Raw genomic sequence first — 20,852 nt, forward strand, 5'->3', positions numbered from 1 at the left:
GTTTTTATCTTGGGTATTCGACCAGCAGCTACATAGCGAGCGGCTGCAGCTTTGATAATGTTTCGGAAAATCCTTTCAGCTAGGGTTGATGAATTCTCTGAAGCCTGCCCGTGAGCTTTCCCATGGTTAAAGAAAGTGCGGCGTTCAGAGGTTACAAAATCGTTCGACCGGCTTATAGAGAAGATTATCGGGATGGATGGTCTGAGCCAAGAAAAATTACGGGTTGCCAAGTCACGTCATTTATCAGACCGGGTGACACTACGGTTAAGTCTGGCGAACTGTGACACTCTCCTCTTATTCTAGAGGGGGGATCCTCGTTTACCGTCCAGAATGTTTAGCAGTCAATCTGCTCTGCCAGCGCTAATCTCCGTTGGTAAATATCTAGGACGGAATGCCACAACTCATGGTGGGTATTATAATCCCCTAGTATCAGACGGTTATTGCCTACCAACAATGGGCTTATATCTGGCAAATAATGGGGTTCAAAGCTATTACTCGGCGGGATATACATATTAAGCACCTCTACCTAGGCGGTACCACACTTGACTGCGTAGCATGGGTCACTAGAGACTAGCACGAGCGACATAGGTCTGTACCGAACAGAATGTTGTATCAGGAACGCTAATCCCCCATCTCCACTTCTGGTGCGATCCTTCCTCCAATTCGTTGTAACCATAACAACGTTGTAGGCTGCAATTTTCATTCAGCTTGGTATCCCTGCACCGCTGCGGTCTTAATATTCTTCCGATTCATTAATTTCACTATTTCATCTATTTTGCCTCGGGGGCACAATCCGGAGTTGAAACAGCAACATGTGGCGTAAGATGCTGCGGTATTGGTTGCTGTTCGGGAGACCGCAGTGGAATTTCATATTCCGACGACGACTCTGATGAGGACGACGAAGACGTGGACTTGCTGGGGACTACATCTTTCACGTCTTCGCATATTTTGATTAAAATACACGGCTCACCTCTTTGGATCAGTCACCGTTACGTCCTTAAAAGTGACTGAGGTCCTACCATTTTTTTCCGGGTTCTAGAGCGACTTAACCCTTACCCACAGCTTACTCATATCGGTTCCAATGCTGCAAAACTTTAGATGGTCTAGGCACTTTTTCCTCTTATGCTCGCTGCTGTATCAACCGGCTGACTTCCACTGCCAAATCACTGATTCTGGGATCAGTAGAGTTGGAACGACGGAGATCATCACGCTCATTTATTTATCCCACTGCCTCTGCTGGGAAATATGGTCTTATCTTGGGTATTTGACCAGCAGCTTTATAGTGAGCAGTTGCAGCTTTGATGATGTTTCGGAAAATTCTTTCTGCGCTACCCGAACATCAAAAGGGTTCTCTGGTGAATTCTCTGAACTCTGGCCAGTGAGCTTTCCCATGGTCAAGGAAAGTGCGGCGTTCAAAGATTATGAAATCATGCGACTTGCTTATGGAGACGATTATCGGGATGGATGGTCTGAGCCAAGAAAAATGACGGTTTGCCAAGTCACGTCATTTATCAGACCGGGTGACACTATGGTTAAGTCTGGCGAACTGTGACACAGTCTTCGTATTCGACCAGCAGGTATATAGCGAGCGGCTGCAGCTTTGATGATGTTTCGGAAAATCTTTCTGCGTTACCCGAACATCAAAAAGGTTGGGCAGTTCTCTGGTGAATTCTCTGAACTTTGGCCAGTGAGTTTACCCATGGTTAAGGAAAGTGCGGCGTTCAAAATTTATGAAATCATGCGACCTGCTTATGGAAACGATTATCGGAATGGATGGTCTGAGCCAAGAACAATGACGGGTCGCCAAGTCACGTCATTTATCAGACGTCATTTATTCGGGTGGGGGCATCCTCGTTTACCGTGCAGAATGTGGAGCAGTCGATAAGATCTGCCAGCGCTGATCCCCTCTGGTCAATACCTAGGACGGAATGCCACAACTCATGGTGGGCTTTATTATTATCCCCTAGTACCAGGTGGTTATTGCCTACCAACAATGGGCTAATATCTGGCAAATAACGAGGTTCATAGCTATTAATCGGATATAGGGATATACGTATTAAGCACCTCTACCTCGGCAGTACCACACTTGACTAGGTAGCATGGGTCACTAGAGACTAGCTTAAGTGAGATAGGTCTGTACTGAACAGAATGTTGTAACAGGAACGCTAATCCCCCATCTCCACTTCTGGTGCGATCCTTCCTCAATTCGTTGCAAGCAACGTTGTAGGCTACAATTTTCATTCAGCTTGTTATCCTGCACCGCTGCAGTCTTTATATTCACCCGATTCATAAATTCCACTATATCATCTATTTCGCCTCGGAGACACAATCCGGAGTTGGAACAGCAACATGCGGCGTAAGATGCTGCGGTATTGGTTGCTGTTCGGGAGACTGCGGTGGAATTCCATATTCCGACGACGTCTCTGATGAGGACGACGAAGACGTGGACTCGCTGGGGACTATGTCTTTCACGTCTTTGGATATTTTTGAGTGCGTCATAGTGTTTCTCTGGCATCTCTCTTCCCTGGCATAAATTCCAGATTCCATTAAGTTCGTCTCGAAAGATAATTTGCCAGAAGATGGCTGCAATGTTACTAAACACCCTCTACTGATCAAAATTTATACCACAATGTGAAGTAGGAGCCTCTCCCATATCAAGAGCTACGTTTCGTTACTTCGATATCAAATCCTATTTCTAAATAGGTATTTGAAAATATATCGATTATTTTGTCGACTTACCAGGCACAGTGTTATCGAAGGGATAGAAAAATGCAACAATTATATTAATAACAACAACGCAATTGAATAAAATATTACTCCAGAGGGACATGTAACTGCTGACCCAAAATAGGAATGGTTGACCTGGAAAAAAATTCGAAGAGAATATATTAATAATTTAAATTTTCAAAACTGTCTTCTCTTACCTCTCAGTTTCTTTTGCCATTTCATTTCGTTAAACATTTCCTCAGCCTTATCAAAGAAATCCGCCACTTTGGAACCCTGGTCATCGCGCTCAGCCGTTTGGAATATTTTCATTTTGGTATCTGTGGTCAGGTATTCGCAGATTTCGGGTATGGGAAAGACAATTTGTTCCAATGTTCGGTCATGGCGAACAATCTGAAAGGAGAAGAGAGAAATTTTAGTCATTTTCTCAATGAGAAGAGAGAGTGAGAGCGCGTTCGCCTCATACTCACTTCAATTTGAGCAGTGTGCGTGGCATAATACATCAATGCCTGACTCATTTTGGCATCATAGTTGGGAGACTGTGGATCTTCGGAGACCTTGAGCAAACTGGCCAATTCCTTGTTGTGTTGGGCCAACTGATGACACAGTATGTAGATGTTGTGACCCACCTCGCGTGGACTTACCGACACATCATCGTCGTCATCATGTTCCGCCGCCACACCATCCTCATCGCCATCATGATCATCGATCATTTCCTCCTGATGATAGGCCTTACAGGCAACATCAACCAATTGTTTGGGATTCATGTTGTAGAGAATCCTCTCCGCATTCTCACCATCTCCCCTCGATTCCATAATGGCCAGCAACAGTTTTGAGGCATTATTTTTCAATTCCAATACCAAATCCATGCGATTCTCTCCCAGCGGATTAATGTTATTGAGTATCAGGGCTGTGATAATATCCAAACCATTTGATTCATGGGTGGCAATACAATTTTGATTTTCATGACAAGGACCCTGACAGTACTCAGTCAGGGTTTCCAGTGTCTGATTGATGAGAGCCACATTATTTTCGTTGATATAGAGGCCGAGCAGGCCCAAGCCGCCCGTTGTCGAACCACAAATGCAATCCAAAAACATGAGAGTTTCCGACACCAGATTATAATTGGTTTTGTTGTTTTGATTCCTCAGCAGATTCTGCAGATCAGGATTGTGATTTTCACAAAGCAATTGCATGAATCGGAGTATGGGCTGCATAACCAAGACCTTGTTGGACAATTTATTGCGATCCTCTTTGTTGTCCTTGTGTTTTTCCAATTTCTCCGCCAGAATATCATCGAAGGGACTGTTGAGATTTAGGGAATTGGAATCCTCTCCGGCATGCAAATTGCGGGCGTTGCTAAATGCCCTGGCTGTGGCCAGTCCGGCATTGTGCAGCTCCTTCCTCAACTCATCGGTTATGACCACCCCATTGGTTTTCACGCCATGTTTCCTTGAGATTTTATCCAATTCCAAATTCACATCCTGTTTACTTTCATGGGCCTTGGCCGCAATGTCGGAGGTGTTCACTGTGACCGTGGATTTGATTTCCTGTTGGGAATCCTTCATTTTATCGAAAAAGACCTTGAAGAAGGCCTGATTGAGATCTCCGCTCAGGAATTTGGTGTACATGCCCTTTTGAATGATTGGATTACCACCCTCCAGCAAAGCAATACCCAGTTCAATGGCCTCCACGAAAATTGAGGGACTATGCACTGACTTAATAACCAATTCGATAACCAATCTGAGGCACCCTCACGATCCAAATGATTTTGGACTTCGTGTAGAGTTTTTTCGGCTCTTTGCAAATACTTTGCCCCCGGACCATGGGTCACCAAGTTCAAATGCTGTTTTTGCGGATCCTGGGTCAGTGACAAAATATCCGTCTTAGGCTCCACTGGCGTCCTTGAAGTATTCGAAGGCTTTATATCGAAATAACGTTTCAGCAGCGTACTCCTCAAGGCATCTCCCTTCTCTCCATAATTCACATCAATGGCCATCATTTCCCTCAGGGTTTTCAAAACCTTCACACACAATTTCTCCTCCTTTTCCTCCAACAACTTCTCCGTGTGCTTGATCAGTTTCCTAATGAAACCTCCCGATTCACATCTTTTTCTTGCCTCCGTTCCCTGGGGGAACAACAATTCCGATCGATACAATATATCCACCAACAGTGACAATTCTGCTTCCACCACTGGTTTCAATTGATCCTCCAGCAGTGAGACAATATCCTGCAAGCCCTCGATAATGGACCTGTCTAATCGCATTAAATTGGCCGAATGCTGTGTCTCATATTTTGGCTGTTTCGAGGCTAATAGCCATTTGGTGGTCTGCCTGGTCAGCAGAGCCGTTTTGCTCGACATGGTCACCACTTGCTGTTCCAGATCCAGCGGTATGGCGATGCTGCGTGTCTTTGCCGACTCAGCCAAAGTACGTATACAATTTTCGACATTAAAGCGATCAGCCAGACTCAACCATTTGCATTGAGATAAACGATAGCAGACTTGCAGTAATTGTACGAATATCATTTGTCTAGACTGTACTATGGTGCTCTGATCGGAAAAGGGGCTACTGAAAAAGCTGGCCAGAATGGTGCAGATGCCATTCAGCACATAGTTGATGAGGGTCTTGTCGGCATTGATGCCGGTATTGATCAACAAATTTATGTCGACCATAAAGCTTTTCTCGAACAAATTCCACATGTGACCCGAGGAATAGATCTCTTTCATCTCCACCTCGGTATCAATGTAGCAGTGGTTCAAGAAATCCACATAGGCCTCCTTGACCTCCGGTATGCAGGCCGGATGGCAGATGACCGCCACAATATCATCCAGCGACAGCAAATTGTTACACTTGATCTCGGTGTACAAATTTTTACCCATGGTACAGCAGGCCAAGAGCTTTACCAATTCTACATGATACTTCAAGGGACTATCATCGGACAGTGGTGTCTTCTGGGTTTGCATCATGTGAACCAGCTGATTGAACGATGATTTATCATTGTAGAATACCAAAACCTCTTCGCCGGCATTGATCAGTTCCTGCATAACCATATCCTGACATTTGCGTATAAACTGATTCTCAGCCTTGACAATGGTTTGCAAGAATTGTAAATATACCACATGGCGTCCATGTATCTCGATGCAATGGACAAAATGTTGTACAACTTTGTCGGTGACTTCATTGCAGAGCGTGAGGTTGTCCTTGAAAATGGCACAAACGGTTTTGGCTTCCAGAATCTGAAAGGAAGGAAAAAATGGCATAAGTTTTGAAAGAAGTGGAATTTAATTAAGAATTATTAAAATAAGTGGAATTAGGGAAGAATGGCGCCCAACAAGGGGTCGAAACGTACTAACCTGAAAATGGAAAAATTAATTGGAATTCAAACAGTACGCACAGATATTCGACACTTGGTAAAAGTAATAAATGATTTATATGGCGCCCAACGTAGGGACAAACATTCCAAATTTGTTTTCCAGTAAACCAAGCGATCTAGTCGATATAAACATTGATTTATAGAACTTAATCGGGTTAAGATGAAATGGAAACCGACATGGGTTCGAAAGACAATGGATATTAAAATTTAACAATTAAAACTAAAAAAACAGAGGAAAATATGTTGAACCTTTAAAAGCTTTATATTTTTAGTAGCCCCAACTTTTTCAAATAACTCAAGTTGAGATAAATATTCAGGGCTGTCTTAGAAACCAATTTTGTCACTATTGGTTTTAAAAACGACAAGACAAAATGCTTTGGTGTCGTGAAAATCAATATTATTGGTTTATTTTCGAATTAGAATTTTATCGGTTTTGGTTGTCATAGAAGCCAATGTTATTGGTTTTGTTATTGGAAATAAACCAAGTTGCTTAGAGCTGTCACTTTTCATTTGCTTTGGATTTTTTAAACAATTTTTAAAGGATATTCAAAGGCATAAAAATGTGAATTTTTAAACAATTTTTAAAGGATATTCAAAGGCATAAAAATGTGATTTTTAAACAATTGTTAAAAGACTAGAAACTTGGATTTTTAAAGAATTTTTAAAGGACATTTAAAGGACAATAATTTTTTTAAAGATTTTTTAAAGGACTATAAACGTGGATTTTTTAAAGATTTTTTAAAGGACTATAAACGTGGATTGTTTAAAGATTTTTAAAGCAATATAAACGTAGATTTTTTAAAGATATTTCAAAGCACTATAAACGTGGATTTTTTAAAGGTATTTCAAAGCACTATAAACGTGGATTTTTTAAAGAATTTTAAAGATTTTTTAAAGGACTATAAAACGTGGATTGTTTAAAGATTTTTTAAAGCACTATAAACGTGGATTTTTTAAAGATATTTTAAAGGACTATAAACGTGGATTTTTAAAGATATTTTAAAGGACTATAAACGTGGATTTTTAAAGATATTTTAAAGGACTATAAACGTGGATTTTTAAAGATATTTTAAAGGACTATAAACGTGGATTTTTTAAAGATTTTTCAAAGGACTATAAACGTGGATTTTTTAAAGATTTTTCAAAGGACTATAAACGTGGATTTTATTAAAGGACTATAAACGTGGATTTTATAAAGGACTATAAACGTGGGATTTTATAAAGGACTATAAACGTGGATTTTATAAGGACTATAACGTGGATTTTATAAAGGACTATAAACGTGGATTTTTATAAAGGACTATAAACGTGGATTTTATAAAGGACTATAAACGTGGATTTTTTAAAGGACTATAAACGGGGATTTTATAAAGGACTATAAACGTGGATTTATAAAGGACTATAAACGTGGATTTATAAAGGACTATAACGTGGATTTATAAAGGACTATAAACGTGGATTTTATAAAGGACTATAAACGTGGATTTTATAAAGGACTATAAACGTGGATTTTATAAACGGACTATAAACGTGGATTTTATAAAGGACTAAAACGTGGATTTTTATAAAGGACTATAAACGTGGATTTTATAAAGGACTATAACCGTGGATTTTTTTTAAAGGACTATAAACGTGGATTTTATAAGGACTATAAACGTGGATTTTATAAAGGACTATAAACGTGGATTTTATAAAGGACTATAAACGTGGATTTTATAAAGGACTATAAACGTGGATTTTATAAAGGACTATAAACGTGGATTTTATAAAGGACTATAAACGTGGATTTATAAAGGACTATAAACGTGGATTTTATAAGGACTATAAACGTGGATTTTATAAAGGACTATAAACGTGGATTTTATAAAGGACTATAAACGTGGATTTTATAAAGGACTATAAACGTGGATTTATAAAGGACTATAACGTGGATTTTTATAAAGGACTATAAACGTGGATTTTATAAAGGACTATAAACGTGGATTTTATAAAGGACTATAAACGTGGATTTTATAAAGGACTATAAACGTGGATTTTATAAAGGACTATAAACGTGGATTTTATAAAGGACTATAAACGTGGATTTTTTAAAGATTTTTTAAAGGACTATAAACGTGGATTTTATAAGGACTATAAACGTGGATTTTATAAAGGACTATAAACGTGGATTTTATAAAGGACTATAAACGTGGATTTTATAAAGGACTATAAACGTGGATTTATAAAGGACTATAAACGTGGATTTTATAAAGGACTATAAACGTGGATTTTATAAAGGACTATAAACGTGGATTTTATAAAGGACTATAAACGTGGATTTTTTAAAGGACTATAAACGTGGATTTTATAAAGGACTATAAACGTGGATTTTATAAAGGACTATAAACGTGGATTTTATAAAGGACTATAAACGTGGATTTTATAAAGGACTATAAACGTGGATTTTATAAAGGACTATAAACGTGGATTTTATAAAGGACTATAAACGTGGATTTTATAAAGGACTATAAACGTGGATTTTATAAAGGACTATAAACGTGGATTTTATAAAGGACTATAAACGTGGATTTATAAAGGATATAAACGTGGATTTAGTAAAGGACTATAAACGTGGATTTTATAAAGGACTATAAACGTGGATTTTATAAAGGACTATAAACGTGGATTTTAATAAAGGACTATAAACGTGGATTTTATAAAGGACTATAAACGTGGATTTTATAAAGGACTATAAACGTGGATTTTATAACGGACTATAACGTGGATTTTATAAAGGACTATAAACGTGGATTTTATAAAGGACTATAAACGTGGATTTTATAAAGGACTATAAACGTGGATTTATAAAGGACTATAAACGTGATTTTATAAAGGACTATAAACGTGGATTTTAATAAAGGACTATAACGTGGATTTTATAAAGGACTATAACGTGGATTTATAAAGGACTATAAAACGTGGATTTTATAAAGGACTATAAACGTGGATTTTATAAAGGACTATAAACGTGGATTTTATAAAGGACTATAAACGTGGATTTTATAAAGGACTATAACGTGGATTTTATAAAGGACTATAAACGTGGATTTTATAAAGGACTATAAACGGGATTTTATAAAGGACTATAACGTGGATTTTATAAAGGACTATAAACGTGGATTTTATAAAGGACTATAAACGTGGATTTATAAAGGACTATAAACGTGGATTTTATAAAGGACTATAAACGTGGATTTTTAAAGGACTATAAACGTGGATTTTATAAAGGACTATAAACGTGGATTTATAAGGACTATAAACGTGGATTTTATAAAGGACTATAAACGTGGATTTTATAAAGGACTATAAACGTGGATTTTATAAAGGACTATAAACGTGGATTTATAAAGGACTATAAACGTGGATTTATAAAGGACTATAAACGTGGATTTTATAAAGACTATAAACGTGGATTTTATAAAGGACTATAAACGTGGATTTTATAAAGGACTATAAACGTGGATTTTTTAAAGGACTATAAACGTGGATTTTATAAAGGACTATAAACGTGGATTTTATAAAGGACTATAAACGTGGATTTTATAAAGGACTATAAACGTGGATTTTATAAAGGACTATAAACGTGGATTTTATAAAGGACTATAAACGTGGATTTTATAAAGGACTATAAACGTGGATTTATAAAGGACTATAAACGTGGATTTATAAAGGACTATAACGTGGATTTTATAAGGACTATAAACGTGGATTTTATAAAGGACTATAAACGTGGATTTTATAAAGGACTATAAACGTGGATTTTATAAAGGACTATAAACGTGGATTTTATAAAGGACTAAAACGTGGATTTTATAAAGGACTATAAACGTGGATTTTATAAAGGACTATAAACGTGGATTTTATAAAGGACTATAAACGTGGATTTTATAAAGGACTATAAACGTGGATTTTATAAAGGACTATAAACGTGGATTTTATAAAGGACTATAAACGTGGATTTTTTAAAGATTTTTTAAAGACTATAAACGTGGATTTTTAAAGGACTATAAACGTGGATTTTTTAAAGATTTTTTTAAAGGACTATAACGGGATTTTATAAAGGACTATAAACGTGGATTTTTTAAGATTTTTTAAAGGACTATAAACGTGGATTTTATAAAGGACTATAAACGTGGATTTTTTAAAGATTTTTTAAAGGACTATAAACGTGGATTTTATAAAGGACTATAAACGTGGATTTTTTAAAGATTTTTTAAAGGACTATAAACGTGGATTTTATAAAGGACTATAAACGTGGATTTTTAAAGATTTTTTAAAGGACTATAAACGTGGATTTTATAAAGGACTATAAACGTGGATTTTTTAAAGATTTTTTTAAAGGACTATAAACGTGGATTGTTTAAAGATTTTTTAAAGGACTATGAACGTGGATTTTTTTTTAAGATTTTTTAAAGGATATTTAAAGGACCATAAACGTGGATTTTTTAAGGATTTTTTAAGAATTTTTAAAGGACTATAAACGTGGTTTTTTTTTAAGATTGTGTAAAGCTGAATTGGCGTTCAATATCTCCCCCAACGTGGGAATGGTGCCCATGATAAATCAAGTACCTATAATGGCGCCCAACTGCAGGATCGAGAACACAATAACATTCCTCTTTCTCACTAACATATAACCGACCATTCCATAACGAAACACATTATAAATGATTTGTAATGGCGCCCAATGTGGCACCGAAAAATATTACCACTAGCTTTCAATTTTGGAAAAGCCCTGATCAGATGGAACAAAAAAATATAAATAATGGTAATGGTGTCCAACTTGGGTATGAGAGACATTATTTCATTCGCCTTTTGGTTTTAAAAGTAATTCGTATGGTATAGGGAGATAGAGTATCCCAAATCTTTAAAGGCCAGGCGTGGGACTGTGAAACAAGTTTAAGGGGAGGGATAAGGGATATGAAGAGTCAGACAGTTTTTATAGACGAGCTGAAAGGTCAGTGAGTTCAAGCAAAATACAAGGATCAGAGAATCAATACAGTTTCTGTATAGAAGAGCTGATGGGTCAGCGTGTCTTTACAGAGGAGATTAAAGTTCAGCATTTTTGTACAGATGAGCTGAAGGAGTCAGAGTATTTGTACAGACGATCTGATGGGTCAGCTTGTCTGTGTACACATTTCATTCAGATGATTTATTTATTTTTTGATTTTAGCAATTCAATCAATGAAATTTTGCAAAAAATGGCGGCCAACGCGGGGGTAGAAACATATTTACAAATCATGAAATTGGCAGCTAAAATGTCTCAAGGGAGAACTAAAATTCGGCATGTTTGTACAAATGAGCTAAAGAAGTCAGCGTGTCCGTATAGATGAGCTGATGGGTCAACGTGTCTGTACAGACGAGGTAAATTGTCAGCGTGTAGGTACAGATGAGCTAATGACTCAGCGTGTTTGATGGGTCTGCCTGCCTGTGTACAGATTTCATTCAGATCCATTTTTTTAATTTATTAACTCAGATGAAATTTTACAAAAAATGGCGCCCAACGCGGGGCTAGAAAAATATATCCAAATTATGAAATTGACAGCTTAAATGTCTCAAGAGAACATTCGACGGCCGAAAATTGCTTTTTGATAAAAGAATATAGATGAAATTTCACAAAAATATGGCGCCCAATGCTTGACAAGAATATATTTCCAAAACGTGAAATTAGTAGATTAAATTTCTAAAAAATAGATTCCTGTAGGTACCCTTACATTTTGGATGACAGGAAAATATGGTGCCCAACATAAATCGAAACCACAAAATCGATATCTTAAATGGCTTTAAAGTAAACCCCACCGCCGATGTATTGCATTTTTGATAAAAGAATATAGATGAAATTTCAAAAAAAAAAAAAAAAAAAATATGGCGCCCAACGTTGACAGGAAACATATTTCCAAAATGTGGAATTATTAGCTTAAATGACTAAAGAATAGATTCATGTACGTACTATCACACCGAAGTATTTAATTTTTGATGAAAGGAATCAGATGAAATTTCACCAAAATATGGGTTCCATGGGTTCCGACCCACATATTTCAAAATCATGAAATTGAGAGCTTAAATGTCTCAAGAGTATATTAGACCACCGAGGTATTGCATTTTTTTATAAAGGAACATAAACGAAATCTCAAAAAAATATGGCGCCCAACGTTTGAGAACAATATATTTCCAAATCTTGAAATTAGTAGCTTAAATAGCTTAAGACTAGATTTCTGTACGTACTCTACATCAAGGTATTGCATTTTTAATGAAAGGATTCAGATGAATTTCAAAAAAAAAAAAAAAAAATGGCGCCCAACGTATCATGAAATTGGTAGCTTAAATGTCTCAAGAGTATATGAAATTTGAGAAAAATGTGGCACCCAACGTTTGACAAGAAATATATTTCTAAAACGTGAAATTAGTGGCTTAAATGGCTAAATAATAGATTCCTGTACGTACTCTCACACCGAGGTATTGCTTTTTGATAAAAGAATATAGATGAAATTTTATAAAAAGAACAGTGTGGCTTGTTTGTTCGGGATACCGTAGTATTTTGTTGTTGCAAAATGGTCAGGCTTATCCCTTATTGTTGTTTTTATAAAAACAACGTTTGTTTATTAGTGGAGAATACCTAGGTTTCGGAAAGAGCCACCAATCCTCATCAGTTCCCTTGTTTTTGTCTGGGATATTCTCCCCAGAAGTTATTTTAAAAATAACTTCTATGACAAAAAACATTTTTTACCCAAGTGACGAGATTGTAAGCTCAATAAAACAACAATAAAGGGATAAGCCTGACCATTTTGCAACAACAAAATACTACGGTATCCCGAACAAACAAGCCACACTGTTCTATTTATAGACAAGGCACGGTCGACGAAGGGGTTTTTGTTGTAACAGACAAAACCAACTTACATGGTTATGCTACTTCGTTCAAGCTGAACGAAAGCATAACAAGTGGAGAAAGATGAAAATGTTTATAAGTGCGGTTGTAAGATTTAGAAGACTTTCCACGAGAATTTTAGTTTTATTTAATTCTTTGGTTCCTCTTCTATTGAGCTTACAATCTCGTCACTTGGGTAAAAAATGTTTTTTGTCATAGAAGTTATTTTTAAAATAACTTCTGGGGAGAATATCCCAGACAAAAAACAAGGGAACTGATGAGGATTGGTGGCTCTTTCCGAAACCAAGGTATTCCCTGCCTTACCCCCTGGTAAACATTACCATCGTTCTCCACTAATAAACAAAACGTTGTTTTTATAAAAACAACAATAAAGGGATAAGCCTGACCATTTTGCAACAACAAAATTTTATAAAAATATGGCGCCCAACGTTTGATAAAAATATATTTCCAAAACGTGAAATTAGTAGCTTAAATGACTAAATAACACATTCCTGTACGTACTCTCACACCAAGATGTTGCATTTTAATGGAAGGATTCAGATGAATTTTCAAAAACAAAAAAAAAAAGGAAATGGCGCCCAACATGGGGCTAGAAACATTTTTCAAAACCATAAAATCTATAGCTTAAATGACTTTAAAGTAGATTCCACCGCCGATCTTTGCACTTTTGATAAACAGAATCAAATGTAATTTCGCCAAAAATATGGCGCCCAACGTGAAGTCGGAAACATATTTCAAAATTATGGAATCGATATCTCCAATGACTTTAAAGTAGATTACATCGCCGAGGTATTGCATTTTTGACAAAGGACAACATACGTAATTTCACGAAAATATGGCGCCCAACGTTGACAAGGATTATATTTCCAAAACGTAGAATTAGTAGCTTAAACGGCTAAAGAATAGATTCCGGTGCATACTCTTACATCGTGGTATTGCATTTTTGACGAAAGGGTTCAGATCAAATTTCACCAAAATATGGCGCCCAACGTGGGTCGGAAACATATTTCAAAGCCACGAAATATATAGCTTTAATGACTTTAAAGTAGATTCCACTGCCGAGGTATTGCACTTTTAATAAAAGAAATCAAATGAAATTTCACAAAAATATGGTGGCTTAAATTGCTAAAAAGTAGATGCCTAGAATGTGCTGGAGACTCTGTTTAGACGAAATAATGACCAGAGTTTCAATACCGGAAGTATTTAGGTATCATCTTCCCTACTTACCCCCGGATTCAGGAACAAATCCAAATGATTGTGCAGTAGAACCTGGTTCTGTTGATTGCCCAAACAAAAGTTTTGCAAAAATTCATGGGCCAAAAACATTAACTCCTTCATTAGGACATCATCTTTTCGTCGTAAGGATTCTGTAAGAGATCTAAGACCACAGTGTGGACGCCGACATTTCGCAGCAGGCGTTGTTCATGTTTGCGGGGTTTGACATAGGGACCTAGAGAAAAAGGGGGAGACATCTCTTCATAAAAAAATTAAATAAAATGAAAGGACCTCTACTCACCTTGGGTAACACAAAATTGATTCATGCGTATTAGGATTTCTTTGACCTTTTTGTACTCGGCCAATTGTTCAGTCGATAGCGAAGCTCTATATTCGTTGGTTAGATTGCTATTATCTATAGAAGATTCTCCTACAGCTGGGTGGGAGAGAAAGAATTTATGTTAGGTTAAGATGATAAAATAGGATATTTTATAGAAATGTGGAGTCGGAAGTCACTGGGGCACAATATCTTCGTCCCGCCTTTCTCCAGCTCCAAGAATATGAAGGTCGTAATCTACTATTAAAAAAATTGGAAAATTGAATTTTTCTGCCCTTTCGACTCCACATTCCCCGCTATTATTTTTTTCTCCCACTTACTTGTACTTAATTCCTCGGAAGTTTTTGATTTATAGACCCACAATTCTGATTCTCAACACTTTGCCGTAGAATATCCAAATCGTGTTTAATTTGCTTGTAGGATTCCACATCATTGTCGGAAACCAAAAGTTGTACCTAATTTTGCCGATGGGTTAGAAGACGTATTAAAAATAAGTTAAAATTGAAAATATTTGGTATTTTATAGAAAAGTAAGTAAAATATTAAAACTAAGCTTAAATATATAATCAAGAAAAATCAAACAGTACTAACTATACTCATCCACTGGGTTTTATTTATTTGAAGTATTTGTTATTTTTTTTTTTTTTTTGTAAGATTAGTAAATAATTGTTAATGAAAAAAAAGTAAACAAAAACTTGTTTATATAGGGAATTCAGTATTTAAATATTTTTTTTATTAAAGAAAATGAAAATCAAATAAATTTATAGTTAATAGTTAAGTTGTTATGGTTCGGAACGAAAGCATGGCAAAGAAAAAACATTGGTAACACGTTAAAAAATATTTTGTCTAGAAACAATTCTATGAACAGCTTTATAAGATAAGATGGTGTAGGCTCCGATTTGTATTTAAGGATACATTTTCGGCAATATAAATGGGATCAGAAACATAATTCCAAAGTATGAAATTAGTAGCTTAAATGACTAAAGACTAGATAAGACTGCCAAAGTATTGCATTTTTGATAAAAAGAATGCAGATGTAGTTTCACGAAAATATGGCGCCCAACGTGGGACCAGTAACATATTTCAAAAACATGTAATTTATAGTTTCTATGACAAAAGAAAAGATTCCTGTATGTACTTCCACACCGAAGAATTGCATTTTTGATGAAAGTATTCGGATGAAATTTTCGAAAAAAATGGCGCCCAACGTGAAGTCGGAAATATATTTCAAAACATTATATCGATAGCTTAAATGAATTTAAAGTTGATTTCACCGCCAAGGTATTACACTTTTGATAAAACGATTCATTTCCATTTCCAAAACGCGATATTGGTAGCTTAAATCGTTAAAGAATACATTCATAAATGCATTTTTTGATAACAGAATTCAGATGAAATTTCACCAAAATCATGGCGCCCAACGTTTGGCTAGAAATATATTTTCATAACGCGAAATTGGTAGCTTAAATGGCTATAGAATAGATTCCTGTACGTACTCTCACGCCGAGGTATTGCATTTTTTGATGAAACGATTCAGATGAAATACCACAAAAAAATGGCGCCCAACGTGGGGCTTGTCACATATTTAATGACTAAAGATTAGACTCCACCGCAGTGATATTGAATTTTTCATAAAATAATTTAGATGAAATTTTCTCGAGTTATTAGATTTTTAATTCAGATGAAATTTTACAAAAATGGCGACTAACGTGGAACCAGAAATATATTTCCAAAACGTGAAACCGGTAGTTTAAATAGCTAAAGAATAGTGTCCTGTATGCACTCTCTCATCGAGATAGTGCATTTTTTGATTTGGCAAACAATTGGCGACCAAAGTGAGGTAGGAAAAATAGTTCAAAACCATAAAATCGATAGTTAAAATGCCTTAAATGACGATTCCACCGCTGAAGTATTGACTTTTGATTAAAGAATACAGATGCAATTTCACAAAAATATGGCGTTTGGCAAGAAATAAATTTTCCAAAACGTGAAATTGGTAGCTTAAATCGCTAAAAAATAAATTATTGGTCGCGCTCTCTTGGCGAGGTATTGCATTTTTGATAAAAAGAACTTTAAAAAAATATGGCGCCCAACATGAGGTCGGAAAAATATTTCAATTTCAATAAGATGTCTAAAATGACGCCAAGGTATTGTATTTTTGATAAAAGGATTCCAATGTAATTTCACAAAAACAAAAAATGGCGCCCAACATGGAGCAAAGTCCAAAATCTCAAAATTGATAGCTTAAATGACAAATGAGTGGATTCCTTTATGTAGCCTCACACCGAGGTATTGTATTAAAGGATTCGATTAAATAAAAAAATGAATATGGTGTCCAACGTAAGATCGGTAACATTTTTCAAACCATGAAATCGATAGCTCACCGAGGTGTTGCCTTTTCGATACAAAAAGTGTACAGAAAAATATGGCGTCCAACGTTTGGCCAGAAAAATATTTCCAAAACCCGAAATTGGTAGCTTAAATGGCTAAAGAATAGACTTCTTTATGTACCATCACACCGCGGTATGGCATTTTTGATATAATATGGCGCCCATCTTGGGGCCAGAAACAAATTTTAAAAACATGAAATTGATAGCTTAAATGTCTAAGGAGTAGATTCCTGTATGTTCTTTCACACTGAGTTATTAGATTTTTAATTCAGATGAATTTTTACAAAAAATGGCGCCCAACGTAAGCTCGGAAACATATTTCAAAACTATGAAATCGATAGCTCCAATGACTAAAAAGTAGATTCCACCACTGAACAGTTTAACTTTTGATTAAAAGGATTTAGATAAAATTTCCCCAAAAAATGGGTCCCAAACTGGGACTAGAAACTAATTTCGAAAACAGGAAATTGATAGCTTAAATGTCTAAAAAGTAGATTCCTGTATACACTTTCACAACGAGCCATTAAATTTTTAATAAAAGGACTCAGATGAAATTTTCGAAAAAATGGCGCCCAAGGTGGGACCCTAAACATATTTCCTAAGCATGAAATTGATAGCTTCAATTACAAAGGGCTAGATTCCTTCATGTACCCTCACGCCGTGGGTTTGCATTTATAAAAAAGGAATCGGATGAAATTTTACCAAATGGCGCCCAACGTGGGGTTGGAAACATATTTCCAAAATATGAATTGTTAGCTTAATTTCCATAACGGACGATATTTATATATACCCTGACACTACAATAGTGATTTTTTTACAAAAAGATTCCGATACAATTGTCTCAAAAACATGGCGCCCAACGTGGGCCAAAAAATATTTCTCAAAATTGTACCTATCATATAAAGCTGTTCAATTTAAAAAAGAAATTCAACACAAATTTCAACATTCCAAAAGCATAAAAGATAAATATTTCAACTACTTACCTGGCGGAATGCATGCAACACCTCTTGACGTTGACTGAAATGGCGGAATAGCAAATGTAATGCTCCCGACACTAACGGTGGATAATCATGCATAATCAAGTGCAAGAGAACACGTAAAAATGTACGACCGCCCTGGCCGTCTAAATCCAAATTGGCGGCATCGCCACTGTCACAGTCGAAGATGCCCTCAGCTTGTATGCCAATTGACTCTAAATCGATATTCTTTTGACGCTGTTGGAAGGCAGCAGCAGCAGCTGCCGATGACTGGGCATCTTGGGTGCCGGAGGTTGTGTTCGTGTTCGAGGTGGATGTGGAAGATGTTGTGTTGGAAGTTGAAGTGTTATCGCCGCCACCACCACCACCACCACTGACACCCGCCGCCGTAGAGGCCGACGACGAACTAATGCCACTATCCGATGTCGTGGTAATGGTGGTTGTGCTTGTCTGAACATATGGTGCCGACGTTTACGGTAGCTGTGGCTGCTTCCGACTGATTGGCATATTGATGGGCGTCACTTTCGTCGAACTCACGCTTGAATATCGATAGGAGGCAACTAATTCTATAATCCAAACGGACATCCAGAATGAATTGTAGAATTTCGATGATTTTCAATTTTGTATCCATGACCAGGGGGAATTCCTTCATCAATTGCGATACGGATTTGCGCTGCTGTAATGAGGAGATGGCCGGTGTGGCCATAACTTGGCCCACGGAACCCAATGCCAGACTAGTCATGACGGTGTTCATATCACCAATGGACCGTAGAACACCACCCTCGGCTAAATGTGGGAAATGAGTGGAGAATTGGATGAATGTGTTAGTGTTATGTTTTGGGTAAGTGTAATTTATATATCCTAGGCACAAACTTGTTGGATTTCGGATTAGCAGCTAAAGGGTCGGTCTAGGAAGGACTTACCAATTTTGGAATCCTCATCTTCGGCCGCTTTGTATTTTAAATTTAGGCAAAAATAAGTTTGGCAAAAATAATTTGAAATTTGTTTTTAAATAAGCCAAGCCAATTCAGAAGGCATTTTCAAATTCAAATAAATATTTTCGAACACAAGTGGTTATATTTAGGGGTTTGTAAAATGCAGGTATCCTATCCCTGCCATTTAGATATACTTACAATCTGTCACAGCAGCCTCAAATCGTCCTGCATTTGGTCCAGCTGCCGTGGAGCTATCAATGCTACTATCCGACACACAATCCAGAATGCAAAGCAAAGTCTTGGTCAAACGCAGCAGATCACTGAAGCTATAGAAGCCAAAGTAGATGAGATCGCGGGCCAATTTCACCACCTGGAAAAGCATTCAATATCGGATTATAAATTTTGTTTTGAGGAAAATATATGGCGTATTTCGAAATAATTTTTCTGAGAAGTTCTTTCAAATCTGAAGTATGACTTACCTCAAAGGTGAGCTTATTCTGTTCCTGATCCGTGAACAGCCAAACTTTGGCCGCCACATTACAAAGATAGTTCTCCACAAATGCTATGGTGGTATTGAATTTGGCCCGAACAGCTTCCTTGTTGTAGTCGGGTTGTTGATTTTTGCCATCGTAACTATGAATGAAATGAGAAAATAATTTAAACAATTTTTGAAACCTTTCGATTTTTGGCACAAATGGCGACCAGAGATAGAATTTCTGGAAAATGATATAAATATTAATTTCTGAGAAAAATTTTGCCCTCGCTTCAACTGGTGAATAATCCAGTCGCATGGCGTATTTCGAATCGGGAAAATACTTATTGAATACAGAAATGGCGATAGGATGCTGTTTCGAAATTGGGAAAATTTATTATAAGATTAAAAAAAAAAAAAATTAAATAATCGGGTTATCAAAGGTTTCGAACCGTATCGGTGTTCTGCCGGTGGTTCAATAACGCAAGCCAACATCTCCACACGAGATAAATTGCTCCCCCTGAGCAAATAGTAAATTAAAAAAAAACTGGTGAATATGGACCTTTTTTTTGGAAATGGCGCCCAACATGGGGCACAAACATATTGAAGTTAAACTAAATCTACAATCCAGCTAAAAATAAACTTATTTTTGGGATTGTTTTGTTCATCCCATTTTTGGTACTTCTTTCTAATATGAATCTTTTCAAATGGCGCCCAACATGGGGCACAAACAAATGGGAGTTTTAAAAAATCAAAGACATAATTAAAAATTGAAACATATGAAACAGATTTGCCCCAAAAAAATTTTGGTTCTACTTTCGAATACAGGGTGAGATAAAAAACTGCAACAAAGTCAAAGGCCATATTTTTAATTTTTTTTTTAATTTTCATAATTGAATAAAGCAAAAAATGTCGGAAATAGGATCAAATTCTAGAATAAGTTTAGATTTGTTCGAATTGGTCATATTGGGAAGGAAAATGGCATTCAAACGTCCAATGAAGCCGTCACACGCTGCTCGAATGTTGCTCTGCGGTATTTTGGCCCATTCCCGGCGAAGCGCTTGCTTGAGGTGATCGACACTTTGGTATTTTTTAGTGCCAACCTTGCTTTCCAAAATACTCCAGACACAATAGTCCAACGGATTGGTATCCGGAGATTTTGGTGGTCATTGTGAGCTGGAAATGAAGCGAGGAACCTCATTTTGTAACCATTCTAGGGTGGGTCCTGTTGGAATGTCCAAGGTCTGCGGCCAAAAAGTTTACGTGCCGAAGGCTTTAAAACACTCTTCAGAATACTTTCGCAATAATATTCAGCATTTATTCTGATGTCACGGTCAATTAATACGAGCGGAGAGCGACCATTGGCTGTTATGGCGGGCCACACCATCACCATGGCCGGCGCTTGAGTTCTGGTGGCCAACCGAAAGTGCACATTTTCAGCTGACCGCTTTGGCAAGTAAACACGATCATTTTGTTTGTTTACAAACTGCTGGACAACGAATGTTC

The 20,852-nt window shown here is 36.7% G+C and overlaps 1 protein-coding gene across 1 annotated transcript in view; it reads right to left on the reverse strand.

Annotated features, from left to right (window-relative positions):
* The window catches only part of LOC101897637 (inositol 1,4,5-trisphosphate receptor), a 114,150-nt gene that overhangs the window by 11,307 nt on the left and 81,991 nt on the right, over window positions 1–20,852 (reverse strand). The window contains 14 exon segments of the mRNA XM_059128571.1: window positions 2,740–2,862; window positions 2,925–3,117; window positions 3,195–4,465; window positions 4,468–5,962; window positions 14,249–14,376; window positions 14,379–14,471; window positions 14,538–14,672; window positions 14,894–14,944; window positions 14,947–15,028; window positions 17,946–18,292; window positions 18,423–18,725; window positions 18,863–18,889; window positions 19,073–19,244; window positions 19,354–19,507. Coding sequence (XP_058984554.1) covers window positions 2,740–2,862; window positions 2,925–3,117; window positions 3,195–4,465; window positions 4,468–5,962; window positions 14,249–14,376; window positions 14,379–14,471; window positions 14,538–14,672; window positions 14,894–14,944; window positions 14,947–15,028; window positions 17,946–18,292; window positions 18,423–18,725; window positions 18,863–18,889; window positions 19,073–19,244; window positions 19,354–19,507 — 4,574 coding nt within the window.

The sequence above is a fragment of the Musca domestica genome, unplaced genomic scaffold (assembly GCF_030504385.1).
Source record: "Musca domestica strain aabys unplaced genomic scaffold, Musca_domestica.polishedcontigs.V.1.1 55, whole genome shotgun sequence".
Taxonomy (NCBI): domain Eukaryota; kingdom Metazoa; phylum Arthropoda; class Insecta; order Diptera; family Muscidae; genus Musca; species Musca domestica.